The sequence below is a fragment of the Mustelus asterias genome, unplaced genomic scaffold (assembly GCF_964213995.1).
Source record: "Mustelus asterias unplaced genomic scaffold, sMusAst1.hap1.1 HAP1_SCAFFOLD_42, whole genome shotgun sequence".
In the NCBI taxonomy this organism is placed as follows: Eukaryota; Metazoa; Chordata; class Chondrichthyes; order Carcharhiniformes; family Triakidae; genus Mustelus; species Mustelus asterias.
The window spans coordinates 708,194-735,173 of NW_027590119.1; the positions used below are offsets into that span (position 1 = coordinate 708,194).

General features: G+C 45.6%; 1 protein-coding gene and 4 non-coding genes across 5 annotated transcripts; all 5 read left to right on the forward strand.

Moving 5' to 3' along the window:
- The first annotated feature begins 4,184 nt into the window (after window positions 1-4,184).
- On the forward strand, window positions 4,185-9,622 carry LOC144482757 (uncharacterized). Its single transcript, XM_078201595.1, has 3 exons — window positions 4,185-4,266; window positions 4,639-4,726; window positions 8,011-9,622. The coding sequence occupies exon 3, from the start codon at window positions 8,362-8,364 to the stop codon at window positions 8,950-8,952; it is 591 nt and encodes a 196-aa protein (XP_078057721.1). The 5' UTR covers window positions 4,185-4,266; window positions 4,639-4,726; window positions 8,011-8,361; the 3' UTR covers window positions 8,953-9,622.
- A 2,316-nt stretch (window positions 9,623-11,938) lies between these two features.
- Window positions 11,939-12,011, forward strand: trnae-cuc (transfer RNA glutamic acid (anticodon CUC)). Its single transcript has one exon. It is a non-coding gene; the product is annotated as a tRNA-Glu (tRNA).
- A 2,701-nt stretch (window positions 12,012-14,712) lies between these two features.
- trnaq-cug (transfer RNA glutamine (anticodon CUG)) lies at window positions 14,713-14,784 on the forward strand. The gene has a single exon. It is a non-coding gene; the product is annotated as a tRNA-Gln (tRNA).
- A 5,809-nt stretch (window positions 14,785-20,593) lies between these two features.
- trnal-aag (transfer RNA leucine (anticodon AAG)) lies at window positions 20,594-20,676 on the forward strand. The gene has a single exon. It is a non-coding gene; the product is annotated as a tRNA-Leu (tRNA).
- A 1,532-nt stretch (window positions 20,677-22,208) lies between these two features.
- On the forward strand, window positions 22,209-22,280 carry trnae-uuc (transfer RNA glutamic acid (anticodon UUC)). Its single transcript has one exon. It is a non-coding gene; the product is annotated as a tRNA-Glu (tRNA).
- Window positions 22,281-26,980: the final 4,700 nt, after the last annotated feature.

Sequence of the window (26,980 nt, forward strand, 5' to 3'; positions counted from 1 at the left end):
ACTGACGGATTCCCTGTGCATCTGTTCTGTTCTCAATGTGAAGCTCGATCGTTATGTTCACTTTTCTAACTTTAAAAAAATAATGTTGCTGTAAAATATTCTCTGAATTTTTAAAATAAATATTGAATGAAATTTTAACCATCTCTGGCTTGGCTTAATTCCGTTCTCCAAAACACATCAACTCCGCCCCATTTTCCCCATTACACGGTTTCCCCTCTTTCCCAGACAGGGATTTTCCCCAGTCATATGTGGGACGTGGTTGAACTCAATGCCCTTTCGTGAAAGAGTCACTGCGCCACCCAGTGACCCATCCGTGTAAATACACCTTCATCGCTGCCTTTTTATGATAAAATCCAGATACAGAATGAATGAATAATGAGGAGAACCGCGGTGATTTCAAGCATAAACTGGTCTGTCACTGACGAGTTTCAGGTAATTCTAAACAGCAAAAGGCTCATTCATTAGAGGCCGATGCAGGACAGTGTGTGGCAGAAGATAGTTTCCTATACACTGTCCCTTAAAAACAGTATCAGTGTCGCTGCAGCGTGGGTTAACAGAGTGTATCTCTCTATATATCGTCCGATGAAATACTTCGCAGGCAGGCAAACCACAAGCTAGATAGAGAACACATACAGAACAGATGTGCAAACCATGGGGTGAAACCAAGAGAATGAGGTGTATTTCACATAAGCACATCATCGATTGCAAATTTCCAAATTATGACTAATGTTGTGGGATAATTTGAGATGACCAATACTGTCGTTAACTACAGACAATATAAAACTCACGAGGCAGGTATCTCTGTGTGAGGAGGTCAAAATGAACATTCCCACCGGCTCATATCCAAAACTGGATAGACACGTGATCCTGAGTCCCAGTACGATCTGTTCTATGTCTAAACATTGAATGTCCCCATTCATAAAGTTGCAAAATGTGTTCCCTCGCCAGAAACTTTCAGATATTAATTCTGCAACTACTAAGGTTCCCAGGCCATTGGCTCTCAACTCTTCGATTTGTCATCATACCGTACAGTGACTTGCTTTTGGTTGAAATGAACAATAATTCATTCAATACATGAATTACATTTAAAATATGAGCATATATGTTTTATAATGGTCGGCTTATGATGAAAGTGAGGAGGTGTGGGATAGAGGGAAAGTTGGCCGATTGGATAGGTAACTGGCTGTCTGATCGAAGACAGAGGGTGGTGGTGGATGGAAATTTTTCGGATTGGAGGCAGGTTGCTAGCGGAGTGCCACAGGGATCAGTGCTTGGTCCTCTGCTCTTTGTGATTTTTATTAATGACTTAGAGGAGGGGGCTGAAGGGTGGATCAGTAAATTTGCTGATGACACCAAGATTGGTGGAGTAGTGGATGAGGTGGAGGGCTGCAAAGAGACATAGATAGGATGCAAAGCTGGGCTGAAAACTGGCAAATGGAGTTTAACCCTGATAAATGTGAGGTGATTCATTTTGGTAGGTCTAATTTAAATGTGGATTATAGGGTTAAAGGCCTTTCCATCCACCTCCATCTCACCATGTTCTTCCACAGGTTGTGGATGATATGAGCATCTCCTGGGGATTCTGGTCTGGTCCTTTGTATTTTCCGACATGCCTGAATCTGAGATCTTTTCATTCTAATGTCCTGGAGTTCAGCCCTGAGATTTGAGTTGCTGACCTGTCATATCAACTTCAGAGAGAGAAGGATGAACGGCCAGCATGCGAGTTCAGAAGACCTTCTCTGAATGGATCCAGTTGAAAATTAAAGTTTATTTCTGCTCGAATCTCTATTACTCACCATGTCTGCCGCCCCACGCAGCCAAGGGCTGACCCTCCCTCTCTCTTTTACTTTTACCTTCAGTGGTCTGACTCCCCATCTCAATGTACTTTCCCCAAGATCGGAAGGTCTCACGTTGGTCAGGGCGACCGTTTCTTTTCTAACGCATGCTCTACTGACTTTGGGATTGAGTGATTGGATAATGTAGAGGGAGATTTGTATTGCATCACACCTATACCATACCTGTCCTATAATGTGACACCAGATTGTAGAGAGAGGTTTTAATTCTATCTGTGCTTAACCTTTGGACTTAATAACACGCTTTGCTGATAACCAGTAAGCACACACACACACTACACACACATACATTTTAGTTGTTATGAGTCTTTGCTGGTTGGGTCGATGAAAAGATTCTATTCACAACAAATTATTAATACAACTTTATGAAAGATGGAAGTATTCATATAAGAACAAAGAACAAAGAACAATACAGCACAGGAACAGGCCCTTCGGCCCTCCAAGCCCGCGCCGCTCCCTGGTCCAAACTAGACCATTCTTTTGTATCCCTCCATTCCCCCTCCGTTCATGTGGCTATCCGGATAAGTCTTAAACGCTCCCAGTGTGTCCGCCTCCACCACCTTGCCCGGCAGCGCATTCCAGGCCCCCACCACCCTCTGTGTAAAATACGGCCTTCTGATATCCGTGTTAAACCTCCCCCCGCCCTCACCTTAAACATATGACCCCTCGTGAACGTCACCACCGACCTGGGAAAAAGCTTCCCACCGTTCACCCTATCTATGCCTTTCATAATTTTATACACCTCTATTAGGTCACCCCTCATCCTCCGTCTTTCCAGTGAGAACAACCCCAGTTTACCCAATCTCTCCTCATAACTAAGCCTTTCCATACCAGGCAACATCCTGGTAAACCTCCTCTGTACTCTCTCTCAAGCCTCCACGTCCTTCTGGTAGTGTGGCGACCAGAACTGGACACAGTATTCCAAATGCGGCCGAACCAACGTTCTATACATCTGCAACATCAGACCCCAACTTTTATACTCTATGCCCCGTCCTTTAAAGGCAAGCATGCCATATGCCTTATTCACTACCTTCTCCACCTGTGACGTCACCTTCAAGGATCTGTGGACTTGCACAACCAGGTCCCTCTGCGTATCTACACCCTTTATGGTTCTGCCATTTATCGTATAGCTCCCCCCTACTTTAGTTCTACCAAAATGCGTCACTTCGCATTCATCTGGATTGAACTCCATCTGCCATTTCTTTGCCCAAATTTCCAGCCTATCTATATCCTTCTGTAGCCTCTGACAATGTTTCTCACTATCTGCAAGTCCAGCCATTTTCGTGTCGTCCGCAAACTTACTGATCACCCCAGTTACACCTTCTTCTAGATCGTTTATATAAATCACAAACAGCAGAGGTCCCAATACAGAGCCCGATATGAATAAAAGAAACACGCATTATGACACTGAATGCAACCTGAAACCATTAATCGCAGACGTTATGCAAATAAGCAACAGTTCCAAATGGGAGAAGAAAGGATAAGAAGAGAGCAGTAATAATAAACCAGCATTAATAATCATTCTATAAAATATCATGTCGCAATATTTGCATAGAAAGGAAGAGGCTTTCGACTGGATTCCACTGGATGGCGCTCCAGGACTTTAGATGTGGCCAAAAATATCCGATAGCATCAGTTTATTGGTACCACAGGTGACAGTTGGGATTGCAGGAAATATCGTTGCCTGGAGGCAACACTTCATACGACAGAGCATTTAAAGGAGGAGCTTGCATCCAAATTGCAGGCTTTATGATAAAGGAGATTTAGACAGTGAACCTTCTTGTATTCATTCGTGTATTCAAAGTTCAAAGGATTTGATCAAACATGAGTTCATTCTTATTGTCAAGTCCGTGTGTGTGTGTGTGTGTGTGTGTGTGGAGAGAGGGTGGATGGTAAATCATCAGCTCGTTACACCAGCTGACACTCCAAGGAGTTCATCTTCAGATGCAGACGTTTGTTCAGCTATTAATTAAACTCAGATGTGGAGATGCCGGCGTTGGACTGGGGTAAGCACCGTAAGAAGTCTCACAACACCAGGTTAAAGTCCAACAGGTTTATTTGCTACCAAATAAACCTGTTGGACTTCAACCTGGTTTTGTGAGACTTCTTACATTGATTAAACTCAGGACAGAGCTAGCGACTGTATTAGTTATTTTTATTTTATACCTTGGTGCTTTGGCTTCAGTCATAATTGAATCAGAATACATAATTATTTTTTATGCAAGAACATACTTCAATGGTGGCTATCTTACCCAGCATTCACAGTGAATCAGAATATGATCTATACTTACAACAGACTTTGCGCATGCGTACTGTAGATCTAAAGTGCATGCGCAGTGGATGTTGCTGCCGCAGCAGCAGCAAGGGAGTTATATCGGCTCCGGGTTTCCAGGGAAACGGCTTATTCTGGAGGGTAATGGAGGCGGCGGGGTGGGTGGAGAGGGTTCATAAGCACCCAGTGGAGACAGGAGAACCCGAATAATAACTGCTCAGTGCCGCGTTCCTACCATTCGAGTCCGCGACCGCAGATGCCGAGTTGGAGGCCCCGAGTTGACGGAGGGCATCTTTCTCGGGGCGATGGGCAATAGTGCGCATGCGCGGTGCTCCCTGCCAGCAGGAGGAGAGAATGTTGTGAATTTCTCTCCTGGACTGACAGGGATGGACTTTGGAAACTCCTTTTACAGGGAGTGAGAAGGGGAGGATTTACACACAGAAAACTCAACCCAAGAGAAATGTTTCTCACTTAATTTCTATTCTTGACTGACAGTGATGATTTTTTTTACAGGAAATTTGATGACAAAATTTGAAGGGAAACTCAAACCAGACATCAGATCAAAACCTGCCAGAGTCACTCCATTCATCAGAACCTGATTGTAAGTGTGTCTGTAGAAAAAGATTCAAACATCTGTGTGACTGGAAATAGGGAACGATAATGTCATGGAAGGATTTGCAAAAAAAGATGCAATGTTTTAAATTGAGTTGTTTAACCAGGAGCCTGTGTGGGTCAGTGTTTTAAAGTTTATTTATTAGTGTCACAAGTAGGCTTAGCCTACATTAACACAGCAAGTTGCTGTAAAATTCCCCGAGTTGCCACACTCCGGCACTTGTTCGGGTCAATGCACCTAACCAGCAAGCCTTTCTGACTGTGGGAGGAAACCCATGCAGACATGGGGAGAACGTGCAGACTCCACACACACAGTCACCCAAGCCATGAATTGAACCCACTGTGACGCAGCAATGCTAACCACTGCAGCCCCATGGTGAGGACATGGTGATGGGTGAGTGTGTGGGACTTGATGCAGAGGACAGGGGTTTATATACACCAAAGTTTTTCATGGGTTAAATGAGGGACACTGACAGTCAAGTCTAAAGAAAATAAAGGAATGAATGAAAGTTCTAGAAACCTCAGCTGAGACAGGGATTTAGCGAAACTCAAGTTGGTAATGAATAGATGTCCGGTCAAGTCAAGAGGGAATGCATGAAATTTTCAGAAACAATACTAATATTCTGATGCAGCGAATGGTAATGACCTGAAACTCTACGTTCTAAAAAACTCAATCAAATTTGTGAGACATGATTTTCCACTCACAAAGCTATGCTGTCCCTAATCAGTCCTTGCGTCTTTAAATGCCTGTAGATCCTGTCTCTCAAAATACCTTCGAGCAACTTACCCACTACAGATGTGAGGCTCACCCACCGGCTTGTAGTTCCCAGGCTTTTCCCTGCAGCCCTTCTTAAACAAAGGCACAACATTTGCCACCCTCCAATCTTCAGGCACCTCACCTGTGACTATCGATGATTCAAATATCTCTGCTAGGGGACCCACAATTTCCTCCCTAGCCTTCCAAAATGTCCTGGGATACACTTCATCAGGTCCCAGGGAATTATCTCCCATGATGCACTTTAAGACTTCCAGCACCACCTTCTCTGTTATATGTACACTCCTCAAGACATCACTATTCATTTCCCCAAGTTCCCTAACATCCATGCTTTTCTCACCAATGGATTTCTCAAAGGATTGTGAATGAAGTCCAGTCCATTGCGCAAACCTGCCTCCCATCCATTGACTCTGTACACATCCGGCTGCCTCGGAAAAGCAGCCAGCATAATCAACCCTCACACCCCGGACGTTCACTCTTCCACCTATTTCCGTTGGGGAAATGAAACAAAAGTCTGAGCTCACGTGCCAACCAACTCAAGAACAGCTTCTTCCCTGTTGCCATCAGACTTTTGAATGGACCTACCCCGCACTAAGTTGATCTTTCTGTCCACCTGAGCTATGACTGTAACACTACATCCTTCACTCTCTCCTTTCCTTCTCTATAAACTGTATGCTTTGTCTTGATAGTGTGCAAGAAACATTTCTTTTCACTGTATACTAATACATGTGACAATAATAAATCAAATCAAGTGCATCCTTGGATCTTGTGGGAGTTTGGGGAACTTGGGGAAGAAATTGCAGAGGGCCTTGCAGAAGTATTTGCTTCATCCTTTTCCACTGGCAAAGTTCTGGAAGACTAGAGTGTGACTAATGTTGTTCCATTGTTTAAGAAGGGCTGCAAAGAGAAGCCTGGTAATTACAGGCCGGTGAACCTGACACCAGTGGCGGGTAAGTTACTGGAGAGGATTCTGGCCAACCTTTGGATAATCAAGATCCGGTTAGGGATAGTTGTCAGAGATCCTGGGTACCAGCAACTTTAGGCATTCTTAGTCGACTTGAGTACAAACAGCACTGGACACCACGCACAATCCAATGTGGGGCCTTTAATGACTTGTGCACAAGGAGAAACCCTGTGCAGCTGTCCCGCAAGTGGTTCTGATGTTACAGAAAAATAACTTGGCAATAATAGTCAATTACAGCAAATCAGAAACCAGGAATTTTTCTAATCCTTCATTGACGGACATATTCGCCAATTAAATCCTAGCTTTTCGCCCTTTCGCGTTCAAAATTGACTTCTGCTAATCTTTTATTTGCATAGCATATCCCCATATCTCGCCTTTGGTATTTGTTATGGAGAAATCTGGTCTTGCTCACCCTCTGGTGAAGGCCGAAAAGCAGAATGTTATGGGGCCTACGTCGGTGAAGATTAGCCTGTTCATGCTGAAATAGCAGACACTGACTCCTTTGAAGGTCTGCAAGTCGATAAACATTTTCACTCGCTGTTAAAGAGAAGGCAGGAAACTTCAATCTAAGCATTTCCACACAGTCAGCCCTGCTTCGTGCATGTGTTAGAGTGGGCCAAGGCTGAGGCAGCTGTCCTATATATATTTATAGAGAGAGAATAGACTAACATTTCGAGTCTGGATGACCCTTTGTCAGAACTCTGATGAAGGGTCATCCAGACTTTAAATGTTGGCTCTATTCTCTCTCCACAGATGCTGTCAGACCTGCTGACATTTTCCAGCATTTTCTGTTTTTGTTTCAGATTCCAGCATCCGCAATATTTTGCTTTTATATATATTTATATATCCAAATGTGCTATGTTAACAAAATGGGCAGTTACTAACCGAAATATAAAGCATCATGTGATTTAGCTGACTTGACCATATTCCTATAGTTATTCAGTCATTAAAGACACAGTCATGGAGCATTAAACTTGCCTCGCAGGGCCCCTCGTATCAGCACACAGGCAGCTGCTTTGTGAGACTGCGAGCAGCACAGACAAGTCAGAGATAAGAGTGTCTTGAGAAGAGAGATTCATTGTGAAGGCTCAGGGACGGTTGATAAGATGTATTAATTCTATGATTCTCATGAACATTTTTTCCTCTCTCATTCCCAAAAGCTGTGAATCTCCATCCCACACACTCTCCCTCCATTCTCACTCTGCTGTATCTAATATTCACCCTCCCAATTCTCCTGAAGGTGCTGATTGAGGCTGATTGACAGATCCACGCTCACTGCTTCATGTCCACGACTCAGAAATCATAACAGGAGCTGCAGTTGGCCATTCAGCCCATCGAACTGCCTCAACCATTCATTGAGAATTGGCTGATCTACCGCAGCATCATTTCCCACGCTATCCCCCAGATAGAGAGAGAATACAGCCAATGTTTCGAGTCTGGAGAGAGGAAAGAATGTTCCGTAGAAACTAGAATTGTCTGTTCTGAATTTCTATCCTGTACTGACACTGATGATCTCTGTAAACTTGTTTTACAGGATACTGAAAGAGGAATCACAGGCCGAAATCTCAAACGTCACATCTAGATCTGACAGAGTCATGTTCCTTGGGACCTGAATATCATCGGCCTTTGTATCTTGAAGGAGAAATTGTTGTCTGGTCTGTCAGTTTGAAAAGATTTCCAACATCAGTGTGACTGGAAAAGCACCAACACACTGTCACACTCGAGTGAGAGTCTTCCAGTTCACAGACTCAAGAGCTTTAACCAGTTACACAGACTGAATAAATATCACACCATTCACAGTGGGGAGAGACTGGACACGTGTTGTGTGTGTGGACGAGGCTTCAACTGATTGTCCACCCAAGAGAGAGGCAGGGACACCTGCACCATGGAGAAACCATGGAAATGTGCGGACTGTGGGAAGGGACACGGAGCCCCTTCAGAGCTGGAAGTTCATCGGCGCAGCCACACTGGGGAGAAGCCATTCACCTGCTCTCAGTGTGAGAAGGGATTCAGTCAGTTATCCAACCTGCAGAGACACCAGCGAGTTCACACTGGGGAGAGACTGTTCACCTGCTCTCAGTGTGAGAAGGGATTCAGTCAGTTATCTGGCCTGCAGGCACACCAGCGAGTTCACACTGGGGAGAGGCCTTTCACCTGCTCTCAGTGTGGGAAGGGATTCACTCATTTATCCACCCTGCGTAGACACCAGCGAGTTCACACTGGGGAGAGGCCGTTCACCTGCTCTCAGTGTGGGAAGGGGTTCAGTCAATTATCTGACCTGCAGATACACCAGCGAGTTCACACTGGGGAGAGGCCGTTCACCTGCTCTCAGTGTGGGAAGGGATTCAAAGTTTCATCCCGGCTGCTGAGACACCAGCGAGTTCACACTGGGGAGAGACCGTTCTCCTGCTCTGCGTGTGAGAAGATATTCAGTCTTTCATCCCATCTGTTGAGACACCAAAAAGTTCACGAGTGATTCCAGGGGTTGGATTCTGCTGTTATTGTTTCTGCTCTCAATTACATCCAGGACTGCATTTTGTTCATTCTCACAGTTGGTCAATGGGGAGGGTCAGAGGGTTTCTTTCTGCTGGACTGGCCGGTCTCACGACTTTGTCTCCAGTGGCTGATGCTCTTTGAGTCTTGTTGCGAATACCTGGTTTCAGATTTCACACGGATCACAGAGTGACAGGGTGTGAGGAAGTTCAGAGTCACTATTTCTGTTTGAAACCTCCCAATGCCCATCCAATTTCCTTTGTAATTGTTTATTGTCTCCACTTCCTCCACCCTCGTAGGCAGCGAGTTCCAGGTCATTACCATTCGCTGCATCAAAATATTCTTCCTCACATCCCTTCTGCATCTCTGACCCAAAACCATAAATCTGTGTCCCCCTCGTCCTTGTCCCATCAGCTAATGGGAACAGCTTTTCTTCGTCCACCTTATCTAAACCTGTCAGAATCTTGTCCACCTCTATCAAATCTCCCCTTAACCTCCGTTGCTCCAAGGGGAACAACCCCAGCCTGACATTGACAATAAAGAACAAACCAGCAGAATATGTTAATACCTGAAATCAAATGGGAATGTTTAATTTCTGTTTTAAAGAAATCATGAATATATTGTCACGTAGAATAAAGGGATTTGAATAACTCAGCTTGAGTGCAGTTGAAAGAAATGTACCAATCTCGTATCCACCCACAGTCGAGAGGAAGTGTGGAATGTGTCGCTGGAAATCCCTCCCTAACAGCACTGTGGGTGTACTTACACCTGAGGCATGATAGCAGTTCAGGAAGGCAGTGTTGGGGTTGACCATGTCCGAGGCAGCTACATACAGCCACATATTCTGTTAGAATTGACGGACAGCAGATTGAATGTGAGGCATTGTGGGACATGACTATCTTGACCACATTCCTGTGACTGCTCAGTTTCTGCAATCATGAACCATTAAAGCTGCTTAGCAGGGCCCCAACAGAGGACCTGGTGAGAATATTTACTCAGAATGAGTTAGAATTAAACTTATTCCAGGACCGGCTGGTGTTCAGTGGCTGAGATTCCTGAATCTGTAAAAAGGGGGTCTGACCAATCAACAAACAGTGGTCAGTAGTTAGTTAAGAAGCGTTCTCATCCATTGTTTAAATTATTTTATCATAAATTTGTGATCAGAACTGTGAGGGACTTGTAACCCAATAGTTGTTGAATTGACGGTAAACTCCAAGTAGCACTGGACTGAAAAGGGGGTCTGACCAAGAAGTGAAGTAACCTCAGGCATTGTTTAAATTACATCATCATTGGCCAACTTCCCCTTTGTGATGTCACAATGGAGTCCTGCCTGAATCAGCCAATAGGAATCACTGTGCTCCGCAGTGCGCAGGCCCGGGCGCGCGGACCCGGGAGCCCCGCCCCCACCCATTGTTCCCCTCCCCCTGCACCACATCGAGCCAAGGTTTCCAGGCAACCGGCTGGCGGCTCCGGACAGAGCGAGAAGCTGCTCGGTGATCTCCCCCTCCCCCCGGCCCGGGACTGCGCATGTCCAAGGGAGGGGGAAGCTGCGCATTGCAGGGCAGATCCCACCCCCTGACCTTCTGAGGTGTTGATTAATAGGAAGAGTTGGAGGACCGGAAGGACTCTGGTCCTCCAGCTGATCAGAGCGCGGGCTTTGTGTGAATGAAGATTGAGCTTCAGACAGATTGACACTTCCTCCTGTCTCCAACATCAGAGAGGTTGTTTCTGTAGTGAAGTGGTTGTCACATTTGCCTGACACGCGAAAGGTCCCCGGGTCAGAACCGGGCAGAAATGTTAATTTGGTCATTCCAGCATCTGAAAGTGGGAAGGGGGAGGAAGGTGAGCTGTTGCCTGCCTGCCTGCTGTCGTCTGGCCTGCCTGCCTGTCGTCTGGCCTGCCTGCCTGTAGTCTGGCCTGCCTGCCTGTCGTCTGGCCTGCCTGCCTGCCTGTTTTCTGGCCGGCCTGCCTGCCGTCTGGCCTGCCTGCCTGCCTGTTGTCTGGCCTGCCTGCCTGCCGTCTGGCCTACCTGTCTGCCGTCCGTCCATCCACTGGAGGGTGCTCTCTCCCTGGAGGGAGAGAGGACACGGAGTAACTTTCTTTCTTTTTTCTTTCCATCTATGGGAGGGAGGACTGCACGTTTCAACATCTAGGGACTGAGTGGTTGGGCTGGTGCCCTCATCATCAGAAGGTCGGTGCCTGAAAGGGATGGGGGGGGGGGGGGTGAAGTAAATTCAGACTGTTTTTTCCATCTGCAGTGGGGGGGCGGGGGGGGGGGGTGATGAAGACACCCCGGACTTGAACTGTTTGCACCCGAAAGGGCTGGAGGAGTAAAGTCCCCCACCCACTGCTGCTGCCCCCAACAACGGCACCCCCTCCCCTCTTTCCCCCTGACTGGGGCACCGGCCCCCCTCCGTGCCTTGTCCCTCGTGCTCCCTCCTGCTCCTCCAACCTCTTCTCTCCTCTCTCGCTCCGGGGAGAGAGCACCTAGACCCCCATCCACCTACCCTACCCTCCCTTATTTTTCCCTCTTATACGCCCTGCCGTGCATCTGGGCAGTCTCGGGGTGGGCATAGCACTCCCTTGATTACTATGGAGGCGTCGCCGGTGGCAGAGCCTTCTCGGCCCACCTTTGTGGGCGTGGCAGCTGCCAGAGCCCCCGCCGCTCCCAAGACCCTGCCACCTTTTTCGTTGCTCACACGGCAGCTCGGTGTAAAGTGCTATGCCCACCCCGACATGTCCATCGAGGCCTGTGTTAAGACAATGGCTGGGGTTGTCGGCCCCTGAGCCATTGTCGCGGCCTCTAAGATGTACGGCCGGGCCGTATTCTTCTTGAAGGCTGAGCAGGCGGTCCACCTCGCCCTGGAGAGGGGGCTCACGGTGGGCGGGACGTTCCTGGCGGTGGACCCTTTGGAGGTGGTCCATGGTGGTCCATGTATAAATTAGTGTTTTAAATAATTCGCATTAACTCCCCTGATGGTCTAGTGGTTAGGATTCGGCGCTCTCACCGCTGCGGCCCGGGTTTGATTCCCGGTCAGGGAATGTCGATTTATTGCTCTACCCTGAACAACAATCCCGTGTTACTTCCGGGTCAGCACCAGTTCTATCGCAATTAGTATCAGTCTGAATTGGAAATGTCACATGTCAAGAATTTTTAAAAACCGATGGGCTGGAAAGCGCTGACGATAGAGATGGTGATGCGGGGTAGAATTTGGCTGATAATGGGGTGGATTTCATTGTTTCCACTGATACAAATATCGTGCAGATCTGGGTCCAAATCTCGGGCTCAGTGACAAGAAAACCTTTAACTGAATTAAACAGCAAACTTTCTGACCTCCAGTGAAATGGAGGCAGTTTTCACTCAGAAACCAGTAACGGTGAGATTAACAGCGCGGGATGGAGAAGGCCTCAGTTTCAATGGTGAGACTGCGGGTGGAATGGCGAGCTGAAGTTCAACCAGAAATGCAGCAAAGTTTAAAAACAATCGCGCTCAACGTGGGGTTGGAACCCACGGTCCATTAACGGTGATAAATTCATGTTGTTCAGCAAAATTACCACAACATAATTGAATCACAGGTTGATACTAACACTGCCCTTTGAACGCAGCGAGCTGCAGTAAAATTGAATGCAGTGGAAAGGACGACACGGTGGGACAGTTGTTAGAACTGATGCCTCACAGCGCCAGTGATGAAGGTTCAATTTCTTGGGTTACTGTACATGCGGAGTTTTCGCGTTCTCCCCCTGTCTGTGTGGGCTTCCTCCTGGTGATCCGCTTTCCTTTTCAAAGATGTGTGGGTTAGGTTGATTGTCATGATGTGGAGATGCCGGCGTTGGACTGGAGTAAACACAGTAAGGAGTTTAAACAGCACCAGGTTAAAGTCCAACAGGTTTATTTGGTAGCAAAAGCCACAAGATTTCGGAGCCTTAAGCTCCTTCTTCAGGTGAGTGGGAGTTCTGTTCACAAACAGGGCATATAAAGACACAAACTCAATTTACAGAATAATGGTTGGAATGCGAATACTTACAGCTAATCAAGTCTTAAAGGTACAAACAATGTGAGTGGAGAGAGCATTAAGACAGGTTAAAGAGATGTCCAGATAGGACAGCCAGTGAAATTCTGCAAGTCCAGGCAAGCTGTCGGGATTACAGATAGTGTGACATGAACCCAATATCCCGGTTGAGGCCGTCCTCATGCGTGCGGAACTTGGCTATCAGTAAAGAGATTAAAAGGGAAGGTCTGTGATAGAGAGTATAACAGGATGGATTAACTGAAACAAGGAATGATGGACAAGGGCAACATTGGGTGGTTCTCATTATTTTTAAACTTTGCTGCTTTCCTGGGTGAACTCCAGCTCTCCATTCCTCCGGCAGCGTCACCAATCAAACTGAGTCTTTCTCTATCCCACTTTGTTAATCTCACAGTTACTGCTTTCTGAATGAAGACTGCTTGGAATCAGTCTAAGTCAAATAGATTACTGCTAAATTCAGTGAGAAGTTTCTTGTCATTCAGCACGATATTTTTATCCAGAAATGAGTGATATTTCTGTCAGTGCAAATGGTTAACTCTGACCCATTACCACCCAGATTTTACCTTGTATCAACATCTCCATCGTCAGCGCTTTGCAGGCTATCACTGTCTTTCACTATCAGTATTTGTTCTCGACCTGACCTGTTGCCCACATGACATTTCCAACTTGGAAGCAAAAATACAAATCTCACTCCACTGTTTCTGGCTGAGCTGCTTTCGAGCAGAAAGTATTGCAGGTTTGTTTATCAAAACATTTAAACCTTTATATATCGAAGCCAGTCTGCACCAGGATCTCATCTTCTTGATTCTCCCAAATACTTACGACAGGAATGTGCACAGTGCCAATTATCGACATTCATACACTCCTCCCTGTCTCTTAAGACATTAAATTGTTCATATTTTCACACTGGCTTCCAGTGTGACGAAAGCAGAGCTGCGATATGCTGATGTTAGAACATAGAACAGTACAGCACAGAACAGGTCCTTCGGCCCACGATGTTGTGCCGAGCTTTGTCTGAAACCCAGATCCAGCTATTTCCTCCCTATCATCCCAAAGTACTCCATGTGCCCATCCAATAGCTTCTTAAATGTTCCTAAAGTTTCTGACTCCACTATCCCTGCAGGCAGTCTATTCCACACCCCAACCACTCTCTGAGTAAAAAACCTACCTCGGACATCCTTCCTATATCTCCCACCATGAACCCTATAGTTATGCCCCCTCGTTACCACTCCATTCACCCGAGGAAATAGTCTTTGAACGTTCACTCTATCTCTCCCCCTCATCATCTTATAAACCTCTATCAAGTCTCCTCTCAACCTCCTCCGCTCCAAAGAGAAAAGCCCAAGTTCCCTCAACCTTTCTTCATAAGACCTACCCTCCAAACCAGGCAGCATCCTGGTAAATCTCCTCTGCACTCTTTCCAGTGTCTCCACATCCTTCTTATAGTGAGGTGACCATGTTGTTCAGCATTTTGAACACAACAGGTTTATAAAAGTTCGATGCTAACATTGCTCTTTAAACGTGGTGAACTACAGTGAAATATCCTGCAGTTGAAGGTAGCCTACTCATTTTTGCAGGAGGAATCAGCAAGGGCAATGTAAATATGAATTGCTGTGGGTAATTGACGGAATTGTGCAATGGGACTGATATTTCGCCCTGCTGTTCAAATTGGCACAGGTACTGAGCGACCATTTTCAGATTGCTCCCGTGTGCTGGGTTCCGTGGTGTAATGGTGAGCACTCTGGGCTCTGAATCCAGCGGTCCGAGTTCAAATCTCGGCGGAACCTTGCTTCAATTTGCAGAATATGGATATACTAAAGGGCGTTTAATTTTCTCACCAAGTCCAAATCGAGAGGACAATTTGTCAGCCACTTCAGCTGCTGTTACAATGCACATTGCTGAACCTCTGGCGCCAGATGCCTGCAACATCAGTGAATTTCATCTTTTCGCTACTCTTTAACTCCTCTGTTGGAAGATAGAAGCAGTTGGTGTCACACAATAGCAATTCGATTGGAGCCTGGCAATTATTGAGCAAAATGTGTGTGTGTGCGTGTGAGTGCGTGAGAGAGAGAAAGAGAGTCGGTGCGTGTGTGTGTTCTGGAGAAAAGACTGCTGTCGATTCCATGGTGTAATGGTTCGCACTCTGGCCTCTCGCCTCCGAATTCTGGTTTAAATTGGGATGAATGAGTGAATGAGTGACACATGTAGGTGGACCCCCTGCCCACTGTGGTGACTCTGCTTCTCAGCCCTTTGTGTTCTTGAGCAATCGTTCTCTGGAGCTGATGCAATGACGCCGGGAGAGTCATTCGCTGCATCGTCTGCAATGTGATTGCGGTGGAATTTGCTGAAATTTCCTCAGTGTTTAGTTTTCCACTTTCTGAGAATTAAAAATGAAATGCGCTTCAGCAAACTCATCATCGTCTTTAGCAAATAAAAACAATCTTTCACCGAGTTCTGAACTCCGCTTACTACATTCGGAGTCCAGAGTGCCCACCGTCACACCACAGAAACAGGAACAGAGCCACCTGATGCAAATGGTTACTCAAAGCATGTGACCTTTTTCATTCAATGTGGCAGCAACAGCAAGTGGGTCAAATGCTTTGAGTGACCATTTGCAGCCGGCTGCTATGTTGTAGGTCCTCTGGTCTAATGGTGACTACTCTGAATCCAGCGAACCGAGTTTAAATTTAGGCGGACCCTTGCTCTTCTTTGCCATTGTTGAGGATTGATTTGTCGATGGATCTTTTATTTCAGTTCCTCATAAAGCAGGAATCGGGAGGACAATTTGTCAGCCAGTTCAACTTCCATTACATTGCACAATGCTGAGCCTCTGGCGATAGGTGCCGACATCAGCAATGTTTTTTTCATCTTTCGCTACTCTTTAAATCATCTGCTGAAAGAAAGAAGCGGTTGGTGTCACACAACAGCAACCATTCGACTGGAGACTGGCAATTATTGAGCAAGTGTGTGTGTCTGTGTGTGTGTGTGTGTGTGTTTTGGGAGCAAGGTCTGGTGTCATAGGTCAGAGTGCTGTCGTTTCCTTGGTGTAACGCTGAGCAATCTGGCCTCTCGCCGTCCGACTTCTTGTTTCAATTGGGACAGATGAGTGAGTGGATGACACCCGGAGGTGGACCCCCTGCAAAAGATATTTTGAATTAGTAACATCTTTTGGAATGATTGATCCTCATTTTGTTTCATTTTATGTCAAATAGGGTGACACATTCTTGTATCTTATTTTTTAATACCTCAGCCCTTTAACTATTTAAACAGGGAACATTCAGTCCAAGAAAACTAATCCACATTGAACTAGAAAAAGAAACACTGAAGTTACTGAAAATCCCATTTCAAAACAGAAAATATTGGAAACACTCAGCAGGTCAAACGTCGTCTTTGGAGAGGGAAACAGAGTGAATGTTTCGGGTCGCTGACGTTATATCCAAAATGGAAGAAGTTAGAGATTCAATGGTTTACAAGCAACTACAGAGTGAAGGAAAAAAAGAGGACAAGAACTATTTTTATGACCTGGTGACAGGATGTAAGGTTGGAGTGACTGAATGGCAATGGGGATGATTATTGTTTCCACTGACACAATCTCCCAGATCTTGGTTCCAATCTCGCGCAAAATGAGAAGAAAACTTCTAGCTGAATTAAGCACTAAACTCTTCGACTGCCAGGGAAGCAGAGATCGCTTTAGCTCATGAAAGTAGCAACTGTGAAATTCATAGAGCGGCACGGTGGGACAGTGCTCAGCACTGCTGTCTTTCAGCGCCAGGGACCGGGGTTCGATTCTCGGCTTGGGTCACTATCTGTGTGTGGTTTGCACGTTCTCCCCGTGTCAGCGAGTGTTTCATCCCACAGTAGGAAAGATGTGCTGGTTAGGTGCATTGACCCGAAGAGGCGCTGGAGTCTGGCGACTAGGAGAATTTCACAGTAACTTCATTCATGCAAGCCTTCTTTGTGACCACTAAATAAACTTCAAAAGAAAACGGGATGGGAAAAGGTTCAGTTTGAGCGGCGACACTGCTGGAACTTAACCCAGTAAAAACAGAGCCCAACGTGGGACTCAAATGCACGACCCTGAGCTAGACGGACACATCTCAGAACTGGCACTCCATATACTCAAATGCATGGAGACAAATATGGCTTTTCCATCTACTATCTCAGCTTATTCCAATTAGAAAGCTGGCGATTAATCAACCGACAGAATCTTTGAGGTTAGAATGCATTCCTCTCAATGATCGACAACTTCATTCGCATCTCGCACTTTTGAGGTGCATCTCCTTCCAAACATTGCAAACTCCTCTTACATCTTTCGCCTTAATATTTTTGATCTAAATACTCCAACCCGGTGGGGAAACAGCGTCTCAGTATGCCCGGAGGCAAACTATCGCCCCATTTTCAGACTTTTCCATCTGACCACCTCTCAGCCCAAAATCATCCCACTGAGTCTCTCCTCCCCGCACAACCGCCTCATCACAGGATTAAATCCAGTGAACGTTGGTTAAACATAGACAGCGAGAGAATAGAGGGAGCAAAGAGCAAAACAGGGAACAGTGATCGATGCACAGACAGAGAGACTGAAAAGTGAGAGAGTCTGAGACAGGTCTCCAGCGACAAAAAGGGACAGACAGGGACAGAGAGTGAAGCATTCACCCACAACTCAATATACAGAAAACAACTGTCGGAACCCACAAGCATGGGGTCCTCTGAATGGGTGAATAAGTATTAAATGAATGTGTGCAAGCATTGTCATCTATTGAAAATGTCTGGATCCTCTGTGAGTGTGTTGTACGAACAGAATTTGATTCGATTTATTGTCACATGTATTAACATACAGTGAAAAGTATTGTTTCTTGCACGCTATACAGACAAAACATACAATTCATGCAGCAGGAAACGTGAGAGTGCAGAACGTAGTGTTAGTCATAGCCAGGGTGTAGATAAAGATCAACTTAATGCAAGGTAAGTCCATTCAAAAGTCTGACAGCAGCAGGGAAGAAGCTGTTTTTGAGTCGGTTGGTACGTGACCTCAGAATTTTTGTGTCTTTTCCGGATGGAAGAAGATGGAAGAGAGAATGTTGGGGTGCGTGGGGTCCTTAATTACGCTGGCTGCTTTGCCGAGACAGCGGGAAGTGTAGACAGAGACAATGGGAAGCCTTTCAGTGTGTTCTCAGGTTCTAAAATCATGTCCCATGTGAACCAATTCCACCATGTCACGGGAAATAAACTAACAAAATCCACGACTTATCCATTACAAAGGAAGGGCTTGTCCGGGATTTAAACCAGGGACCTCTCGCAAGCCTGCGGATTTTAACACCTAAAGCGAGAATCATACCCATCGACCAACAGCCCGCGACAAAAAAGCATGTCAACTAAATATATGTTCATTGCCATCTAACAGCGGATCAGAAATTTGCAATGAAATGTGATAATGTTGGAAAAACTCAGGAAGTCAGACAGCGTCTGTGCATAGGGAAACAAAAGATAAACTTTCACCTCCATGACCTTATGGTCTTATAGAAATTGATAAATTCTTGATTTCTCGAGGAATTAAGGGCTATGGGGAGAGAGCGGGTAAATGGAGTTGAAATCAACCATGATTGAATGGTGGAGTGGACTCGATGGGCCGAATGGCCTTACTTCCGCTCCTATGTCTTATGGTCTTATGGTCTTATGGTCTTTCGTTAACATTGGGAATGTTTAGAAATGTAGGAATTTTAAAAGAAGTGAAATCCAGCAGGGAGGAAACATAACAACATCTGATATGGTGGAAGCCAGGGGGAAATAAATGAGGGAAACAGAGAATGACAGAATGATTACAGCACAGAATGAGACGATTACAAATTTACTTGCAAGACTCACATGCGTTGTGGGTGAAGGAGAACCAGAGGGCGTACTGTACATATATTTCAACAAAACCGTCGTGATGAGGTTGGTGGGCTTGAAAATTGAACGCTATACATAGGAACATAGGAATTGGGAGCAGGTGTCGGCAAATTCAGCCCTGTGGTCCTGCTCTGCCATTCAATCAGATCATGGTTGACCTCTCCTTGATCTGAAACCCACCTCCCCACCTATTCTCCATATCCCTTTAATGTGTTTTTCTTCATCAGAAATATTTCTATCCCTTCTTGAAATCATTCAACGATTCAGATTCCAACGCGCTATGGAGCAGCGAGTTCCACCAATTCACCACCCTTTAAGAGAAGTAGTTTCTCCTCATCTCAGTTTTAAATCAACGGGCTCTCAAACTATACACGTGAGCTCTTGTCCTTGATTGCCCCATAAGAAGAAACTTTTGGTCTACCTTTTCTTTATCAATCCATTTAGAATGTTATATACCTCTATCAGATTCTCTCCTCATCCTTCTAAACTTTAGTATTTTGTGGGACCATTTCACCTCACTATCAATTCCATGACCCAGCGAATTCAATCCGTGTTGTCATTGGCTGAAGGAGGCAATTATGTTCCATCCAAACAGGACATTTTGAAGAGGAAACGTGTCACAAGTGAAAAAGATCTGAGAGGAAAATAATGAGCAAAGGGACATGTATGAAATCAGTTTGAAAAACACAGTTCACCGGTTTCCATGGTAGTCCAGTGGCTCATGTTCAACACTCTCCTTGTGATGTCTGGTTTCAATTCCCGCTTTGGAAAAGAGGACTATTTGCTCTCAGTAAACCATTAATAATGATCTGATTTACTCTCTGATCGAAAGCAGATCTATTAGAATCAGCCGAGTGAGGTTTGCAAGTTTATATCAGAGCTGGAAGTTTCACATGTGCAACAGTTCAAGAACAAACACAGAAAGAGAAGGACAGTGATAGGGTGCATAGTACGAACGATTGAGAAGTTGTTGCAAGGTCAAATCTGTCTGGTAATTGGTCAGATTTTACCGTTTACATTGACACTGAATAATGAAACTTTTTTCCTCACTCTGCATTGAAAAGCATTTGGAAATATTTCTGTCCGGTTTCGAACCGTCGGAAGCGAAAGTGATAATTGCACTGGAGTGTTTGTTATATGTTGTCATTGGCTGAACACATCACTGGCGTTGAAACAGAGGGCGCCATTTTGCAGGAGAAAGCTGTTTGTGGTGAAAGTGGCGTGAAAATTAAAGTAACAAAAGCAGCGTGGATAAATTAAATTCTAAAACACGCTGTAAGCTGCTGGGCTGGTTGTTAGAGTTTGTCTCTGTCGCTGCTGTTTAGATCACTGGTCTGGAATTGAAGATTTATTGCTCTCATTCAAACTGTGAAAACTGTGAGTTATTGCCTCGATGAAGATATAAAACATAATCTCGCCTCGTGCCCTGAAGTGCAGACCCTGAGCAAATTCAACAGGAGGTTCCCTTGTCATTTCTGGCAGGAAATTGGGAAGAGACGAGCTGAAGGTCAGTTTAAATGATGCCGGCCCTTCACTGCAGCTCATTGTGTTTCTGACGTGGATGATTTCTGTTTGTTGCGCAGTTCAGGCTGACCTGATTCAGGGAAGGAGTGGGCTCATGTCGCTTGATGGCCTTTCCCACCTCCATTGCTTTTAATGAATTTGAGTAACATTATCATTAAATAACATGATTGCGACGCGTTCCAACGTGGTAGTGTGGCCGAGCGGTCTAAGGCGCTGGATTAAGGCTCCAGTCTCTAGGGGGGGCGTGGGTTCGAATCCCACCGCTGCCATGAGTTTGAGTTTTGGTCCTTGCAGCTGCAGTCCAACAGCTCAGAATTAATCCCATGAGTGTGTGTGGTGCCGTTTTCGTCATGAACAACGAGCAGAGACATTAGCAACTTTAAAAAGTTGTTGGGGTAAAGCAGCGTGTGTGCAAGATGCACCTTTCGAGAGTACACACAGGCTGAATTTCTGACTGCCGAGTTAAACAACCTAATGAAGGAGCAGCGCTCCGATAGCTCGTAATTCCAAATAAGCCTGTTTGACTTCAGCTGGTGTTGTGAGAATTCTTGCTGTACCCACCCAGTCCAAAGCCGGCATCTCCACATCATGATATAAACAACATGATTACAAATAGTGAGACTGTATTCCCGGCCCAGGAATTCAGGTGATGGATTTGAATTTTATAACTGAAGTTCAAATCCTGTCATGTATGCTTCACATCATTCTGACCAGATATTTACAGAATTAACCTGGCTCCTGTGATAATCACCGCACTATATAAACACGGAGATGGCCTCAGGGCAAACAGATCGGGTTTACTGGAGAACAACAAGACTGGCTCCAGAAGCTCATCTTTTGCCCACAGCAATTGATATTACATTGCCTCTGCGTGTTCCTCCTGTCAAAATGAATAATGGTACTTCCCACTGTATTAAAGTTTCGTAATAACATGTTCGAGAAAAAGTATTCACGACGTTTAAAGAAAATCAACTGAACACCAGAAATTTGTGGCATTTGACCACTTTCCCCCCACAAATGCTATTGCCTCGAATTCAATGCCTCAGAACACTCACCAACGCTTTTAGCGGAAGTGATCGCTGTCAGATATGGTGCTGCAGGGGTTGGAATTAATGGAGTCGGATAGGCTCACATGTCCCATGGAGTCTGCTCCACAATTTAAGGAGATTATGACGAATCCCAGGACTCAACACCAATTTCCAACCCTATCATGATGGCCCTTCATTCCCTTAGGTTCCAAAAATATCTCCATCTGAAACTTCAATATCCTCATTAACTGAGGATCCACAGACCTCTGGCGAAGCGTCATCCAGACTCGAAACTTTGGCTCTTTTCTCTCTCCATAGATGCTGCCAGACCTACTGAGATGTTCCAGCATTTTCTGTTTTTGTTTCAGTTTCCAGCAGCCGCAGTATTTTGCTTTTCCCGCCACGATTTACATTCCGTTTGTTTCTTTTTCTATCACAACTTTGTCAACTCTTACCCACGGCTCCCACCCTCACACCCCGCATCTCCCTTAAAGTATAAATCTCGCCCTCTTTTCCTGTCTTCAGCTTTGATGACTGGCCATACAGATTTGAAATGTTGGCTCTATTCTCTCTCCAGAGATGCCGTCATGCCTGTTGAGATTTTCAAGCATTTTAAGATTTTCTTTTAAGTTCCAGCATCTGCAGTAATTGGCTGTTGGCTGAAGGAGTCATTCGTGTTCCATCAAAACATGAGTTTTTTTTCCCCAAACCTTTCTCGAGTATTGAAAAAACGCTGCAATGTACCAGTCAGATTAAAACGTTTGCTCGCATCTTCCCTGGTGGTCCAGTGGTTAGGATTTGGCGCTTTCACCACCGCGGCCCGGGTTCGATTCCCGGTCAGGGAATGTAGATTTTATAGCTGCCGACCAGCACATGATTGAGGAGGGGCTGAAATTACTTCCTGATCGATAACAGGAATGATCATTGTGCCAGTTTGAGCTCCCTGGAGAAACAAAATAATCCCATTTGCACAATCCCGTCAATTGTCCCCGGCAATTTTTCATTACATTCCCCTTGCTGCTTCCTCCTGTCAAAATGAACAATAATGCATTCTGCTCCACTACATTTCACTGTAGCTCACCAGATTCAAAGATCATTCGTAACCTCTGCGTCTTCTGTAGCTTCTTGTGGTAAATCTGCTGAACAACATCAGAGATTTGTATCTCATTGATCATCATTACTGTCTCCATTGCTTCATTCCAGGTCACTGTCGCTACAGACATCGTCACACAGTCATTCTACCTTCTGCAGCAAATGATATTCTCTTCCTTTGCTTTCAGATACTTTCCCCTCCAGAAACTGATTAGACGCTCAGTAAAATGTTCTGTTTAGTTGACAGTTTATCATCAATCCCGGGCCTTGGCAGTGAAAGGATTGACTCTGAACGACTTGACCACCCGGCCTCCGCCATCACCAGCTAAATGTTGCCTTATCCATCACTCCTTGTTTCATTGAATCATCCTCCCTTGCTTTATATCACAGAACACCCGTTTTGTTCTTTTCACAGGTTGATTCATGGCGTTACCATCAGAAAATGTTGGAAATACTCGGCAGGTCAGTTAATGTTTCGTGGCAAATGCGTGATTATTTCTGAAAGCTGAATTACTCTGAAATTGAAAACATTTGGAAATGTTTCTGTAAAGGTGAAATACTGCTGATGCTGGAACCTGAAACACACAAAAAGATAGTTGAAAATCTCAGCAGGTCTGGCAGCATCTGTGAAGAGAGAACAGAGCCAATGTGTCGAATCAGGAAATCTGATGAAGGGCCATCCAGATTTGAAACGTTTGTTTCCTCACAGAGGCTGTCAATCCTGCTGAGATTATCCAACATTTTCTATTCCCGTTTAATAAGCTTCTCCTCAGGATTGAACCAGGAAATTTGCATGTGTACGGCGACCGTGATAAGTACCACACTACAGAAACGCTGCGATGCAATGATGTAAGGAAACTGGCTCCACAAACACGTCAATTACCTACAGCAATTTATATTTGCATTGTGTCTGCTGGTACCTCTGTTAAAATGTTTAATGATACATCCTACTACGTAGAATTCGTGTGAAAACATGCACCACCGACCTTGCATTAAATTGTCCAGTCCTCAGCCCGAGTATCAGTGCCGTTGAAAATAAGGAGCCGTTTTCTCTGTTGGAATGGCACGCAGCAGCTCGGCTGTCTGCCCCTGAAATACGCACGGTTACTGCGCGCATCACAGCAGAGTGGAACAGAGACTTTTCCTTTTCCAGATTTCTGAATTTGACGCACTTTGTGCCAAGTGAAATCTATTAAGCGCAATGCCTGGTTACTGCGTGTTCTCTCCGGTGCAGTCACCACCCCGGGGTCTTATCTTTGAGAATAGACTCGCTCGAGGGGACATCGAATAATGGGGTGTCTGTGAATTGCCAAAGTGGCTTGGCGATCAACGCTGAAACTGGAAGTTACAATGAACATTTTGCTCTCTCTCTCTCTCCCACTCTCTCATTTACAGCATTAGATTGAGTCAAAAGCGTCTAGACTTTCGATGTTGACAGTGGAGAAATTGTCAGAATGGAATGAATAAACGAGAAGGAGTTATGAGAGCCGAGAGACAGGTTGAATGTTTGGTGGATGTGCTGGGAAGTGTGTGCGCGATATGAGTAGTGTGGAGGAGGTGAATAGGTTCGCGCTCTCTTGTGGCCGTGCAAGTTGAAGATTTTAAAAGTTCAGTTCCTGCCGTGAGCAGCAGGGAGCAGTAAAAGTGAGGTGGATATTGAGGAGGCAAAGAATGGGGAGAGTGAGGAAAGTGGGAATTGCAGAATGGTGCGTGTGAGCGTGCAGGGCTGGTGGAGAGTTGGTTGGTCAAAAGTGTGTGTACATGTTTTGGTTTACTTGCGTAGTTTGCTGTGGTGATAGCATTGGTTGTGAGAGTGATTGAAAGGGGCAGCAGAGGGAGTGAGTGTGGAGGCAGGCAGAGAGGCATCGGGTTTGTCTGTATTGAGGGGAATGGCAAAATATTTTGTTGGCTGCGTTTGAAGAAAAGGATGCGTCTCGCTGTATTGGTCAGGCTGCACTACTGTTTCTATTCACAGGTGCTATCCCACTACTGAAGAGCATAGGAGATTTGACCTGCTCCGTTCCCGACCTGGGCCGGTTCACCCCTCCTTAGCACACCTCGCGTTCCCAGAGTCCTCTTGGGACACCATGCGGATACTGATCTTAGTGTGGACACCCGATCGGCACAGAGAACAACAGCCCAGAACTCGCGACCTCAAGCAATCCAGCAGCCTCAGCCTCCCAGCAGCGGGATTACAGGTGCGCGCCACAACACCCGGCAAACGCAATCCTTGATTCAGCCGCCTTCAGTTCAAACAGCAGCAAGAGCTCGAATGCAGACATCACTGCAAATATAATAGGCTGCTTCACTGACTCAACTGGTAATAATTTGAGGAAGCTTCAACTTTGAATGCTCAAGTTAGTCGAATTGACAACGTAAATTCATTTGTGCAAATTATTCTTTGTATCATGGAACCTGTGTGAATATGTTGACTCAGTCCAGTCCTCAGCCCAGGTATCAGTGCCGTTGAAAATAAGGAGCCGTTTTCTCTGTTGGAATGGCACGCAGCAGCTCGGCTGTCTGCCCCTGAAATACGCGCGTTTACTGCGCGCATCACAGCAGTGGAACAGAGACCTTTCCTTTTCCAGATCTCTGAATGTGACGCAGTTTTTTGCCAAGTGGAAGCTCTGATACCAGAAGACCATGAGACATAGAACATAGAAAAACTACAGCACAAACAGGCCCTTCGGCCCACAAGTTGCGCCGGTCATGTCCCTACCTACCTCGGCCTATATATAGGCTTACCTATAACCCTCAATCCTATTAAGTCCCATGTACTCATCCAGGAGTCTCTTAAAAGACCCTATCGAGTTTGCCTCCACCAACATTGACGGCAGCCGATTCCACTCAACCACCACCCTCCGAGTGAAAAACTTACCCCTAACATCTCCCCTGTCCCTACACTCCAGCACCTTAAACCTGTGTCCTCTCATAGCAGCCATTTCAGCCCTGGGAAAAAGCCTGAGAATCCACCCGATCCATACCTCTCAACATCTTGTACACCTCTATCACGTCACCTCTCATCTTCGTCTCTCCAAGGAGAAAAGACCAAGCTCCCTCACCCTATCCTCATAAGGCATGCCACCCAATCCAGGCAACATCCTTCTAAATCTTCTCTGCACCTTTTCAATAATTTCTACATCCTTCCTGTAATGAGGCGACCAGAACTAAGTGGGGTCTGACAAGGGTCTTATAAAGCTGCATCATTATCTCCCGACTCCTGAACTCAATCCCTCGATTGATGAAGGCCAGCACACCGTACGCCTTCTTAACCACCTCCTCTACCTGCGAGGCCGATTTCAGAGTCCTATGGACCCAGACCCCAAGGTCCTTCTGATCCTCTACACTTCTAAGAGTCTTACCCTTGATATTATACTCCTTCATCCCATTTGACCTGCCAAAAGGTACCACTACACATTTATCCGGGTTCCAAAATGTACCATGACACATTTATCCGGGTTGTACCACTACACATTTATCCGGGTTGTCTGTGTTGTTTGAGATTTTCTGTAAACTTCTATCGTGCCTGTATAATATTTCACTACTTTGTTTAGGTTCCTTCACAATTGAATTTCATAATGGACACATCACTGTGAAGAGGTCAGTCAGAATTATCAGCAAGGATTAATCAGCACTTTCTCATTGGAGATGTTAATCAGTGGAATCTCTCACACACAGATTTTCAGAAAAGATTAATTAATTTAGGACTGAAGTAAAGTTCGTAATTTTACTATTAACTTCATGAACCGGTTCTTGTTGAGGATTCTTGAATTAAGGAGAAAGATCACAGAAGGTGCTTTTAAAAAGGAACATTGCAGCTCCGAAAATCAGTGACATCTCCAGAATATTAAACTCCAGCCAGGGGCGGCACGGTGGCACACAATACCAGCGGTGGCCTCACAGCACCAGCGACCTGGGTTCTATTCCCGGCTTGGGTCATTGTGCGGAGTTTGCATGTTCTCCCCGTGCTTTGTGGATTTCCTCCAGGTGCTTCTGTTTCCTCCCACAGTCTGAAAGATGTGCTGGTTAGGTGCACTGACCCGAACAGGCACCGGTGTTTGGTGACTAGGGACATTTCACAGTAACTTCATTACAGTGTTAATGTAAGCCTTACTTGTGACTAACAATTTTTTTAAAACTTTAAAGTTGTAGGGATGTTAACATCAGCAGAAACAAACCAGATATTGTCAGACTATCAATCCAGGCTGTGATTAAAAGCAGAATCCAATCCTTGCAGTCTATTATGAATTTGCTGGTGTCTCAGCAGGCTGGAGGACCTTGTGAATGCCTTTCCACACAAGGAGCAGGTGAAAGGCCTCTCCCCAGAGTGAGTGATTCAGTGAGTCAGAAGGTTGGACGACTGCTTGAAACCCTTTCCACAGGTACTGCAGCTGAATGGATTCTCCTGAGTGTGAGTGCGGTGGTGGGACAGGAGGGTGAATAACCGAGTGAA

Coding starts and splice junctions, on each gene's coding strand:
- LOC144482757 (XM_078201595.1), top strand. CDS start 8,362: ATGGAGAAACCATGGAAATGTGCGGACTGTGGGAAGGGACACGGAGCC.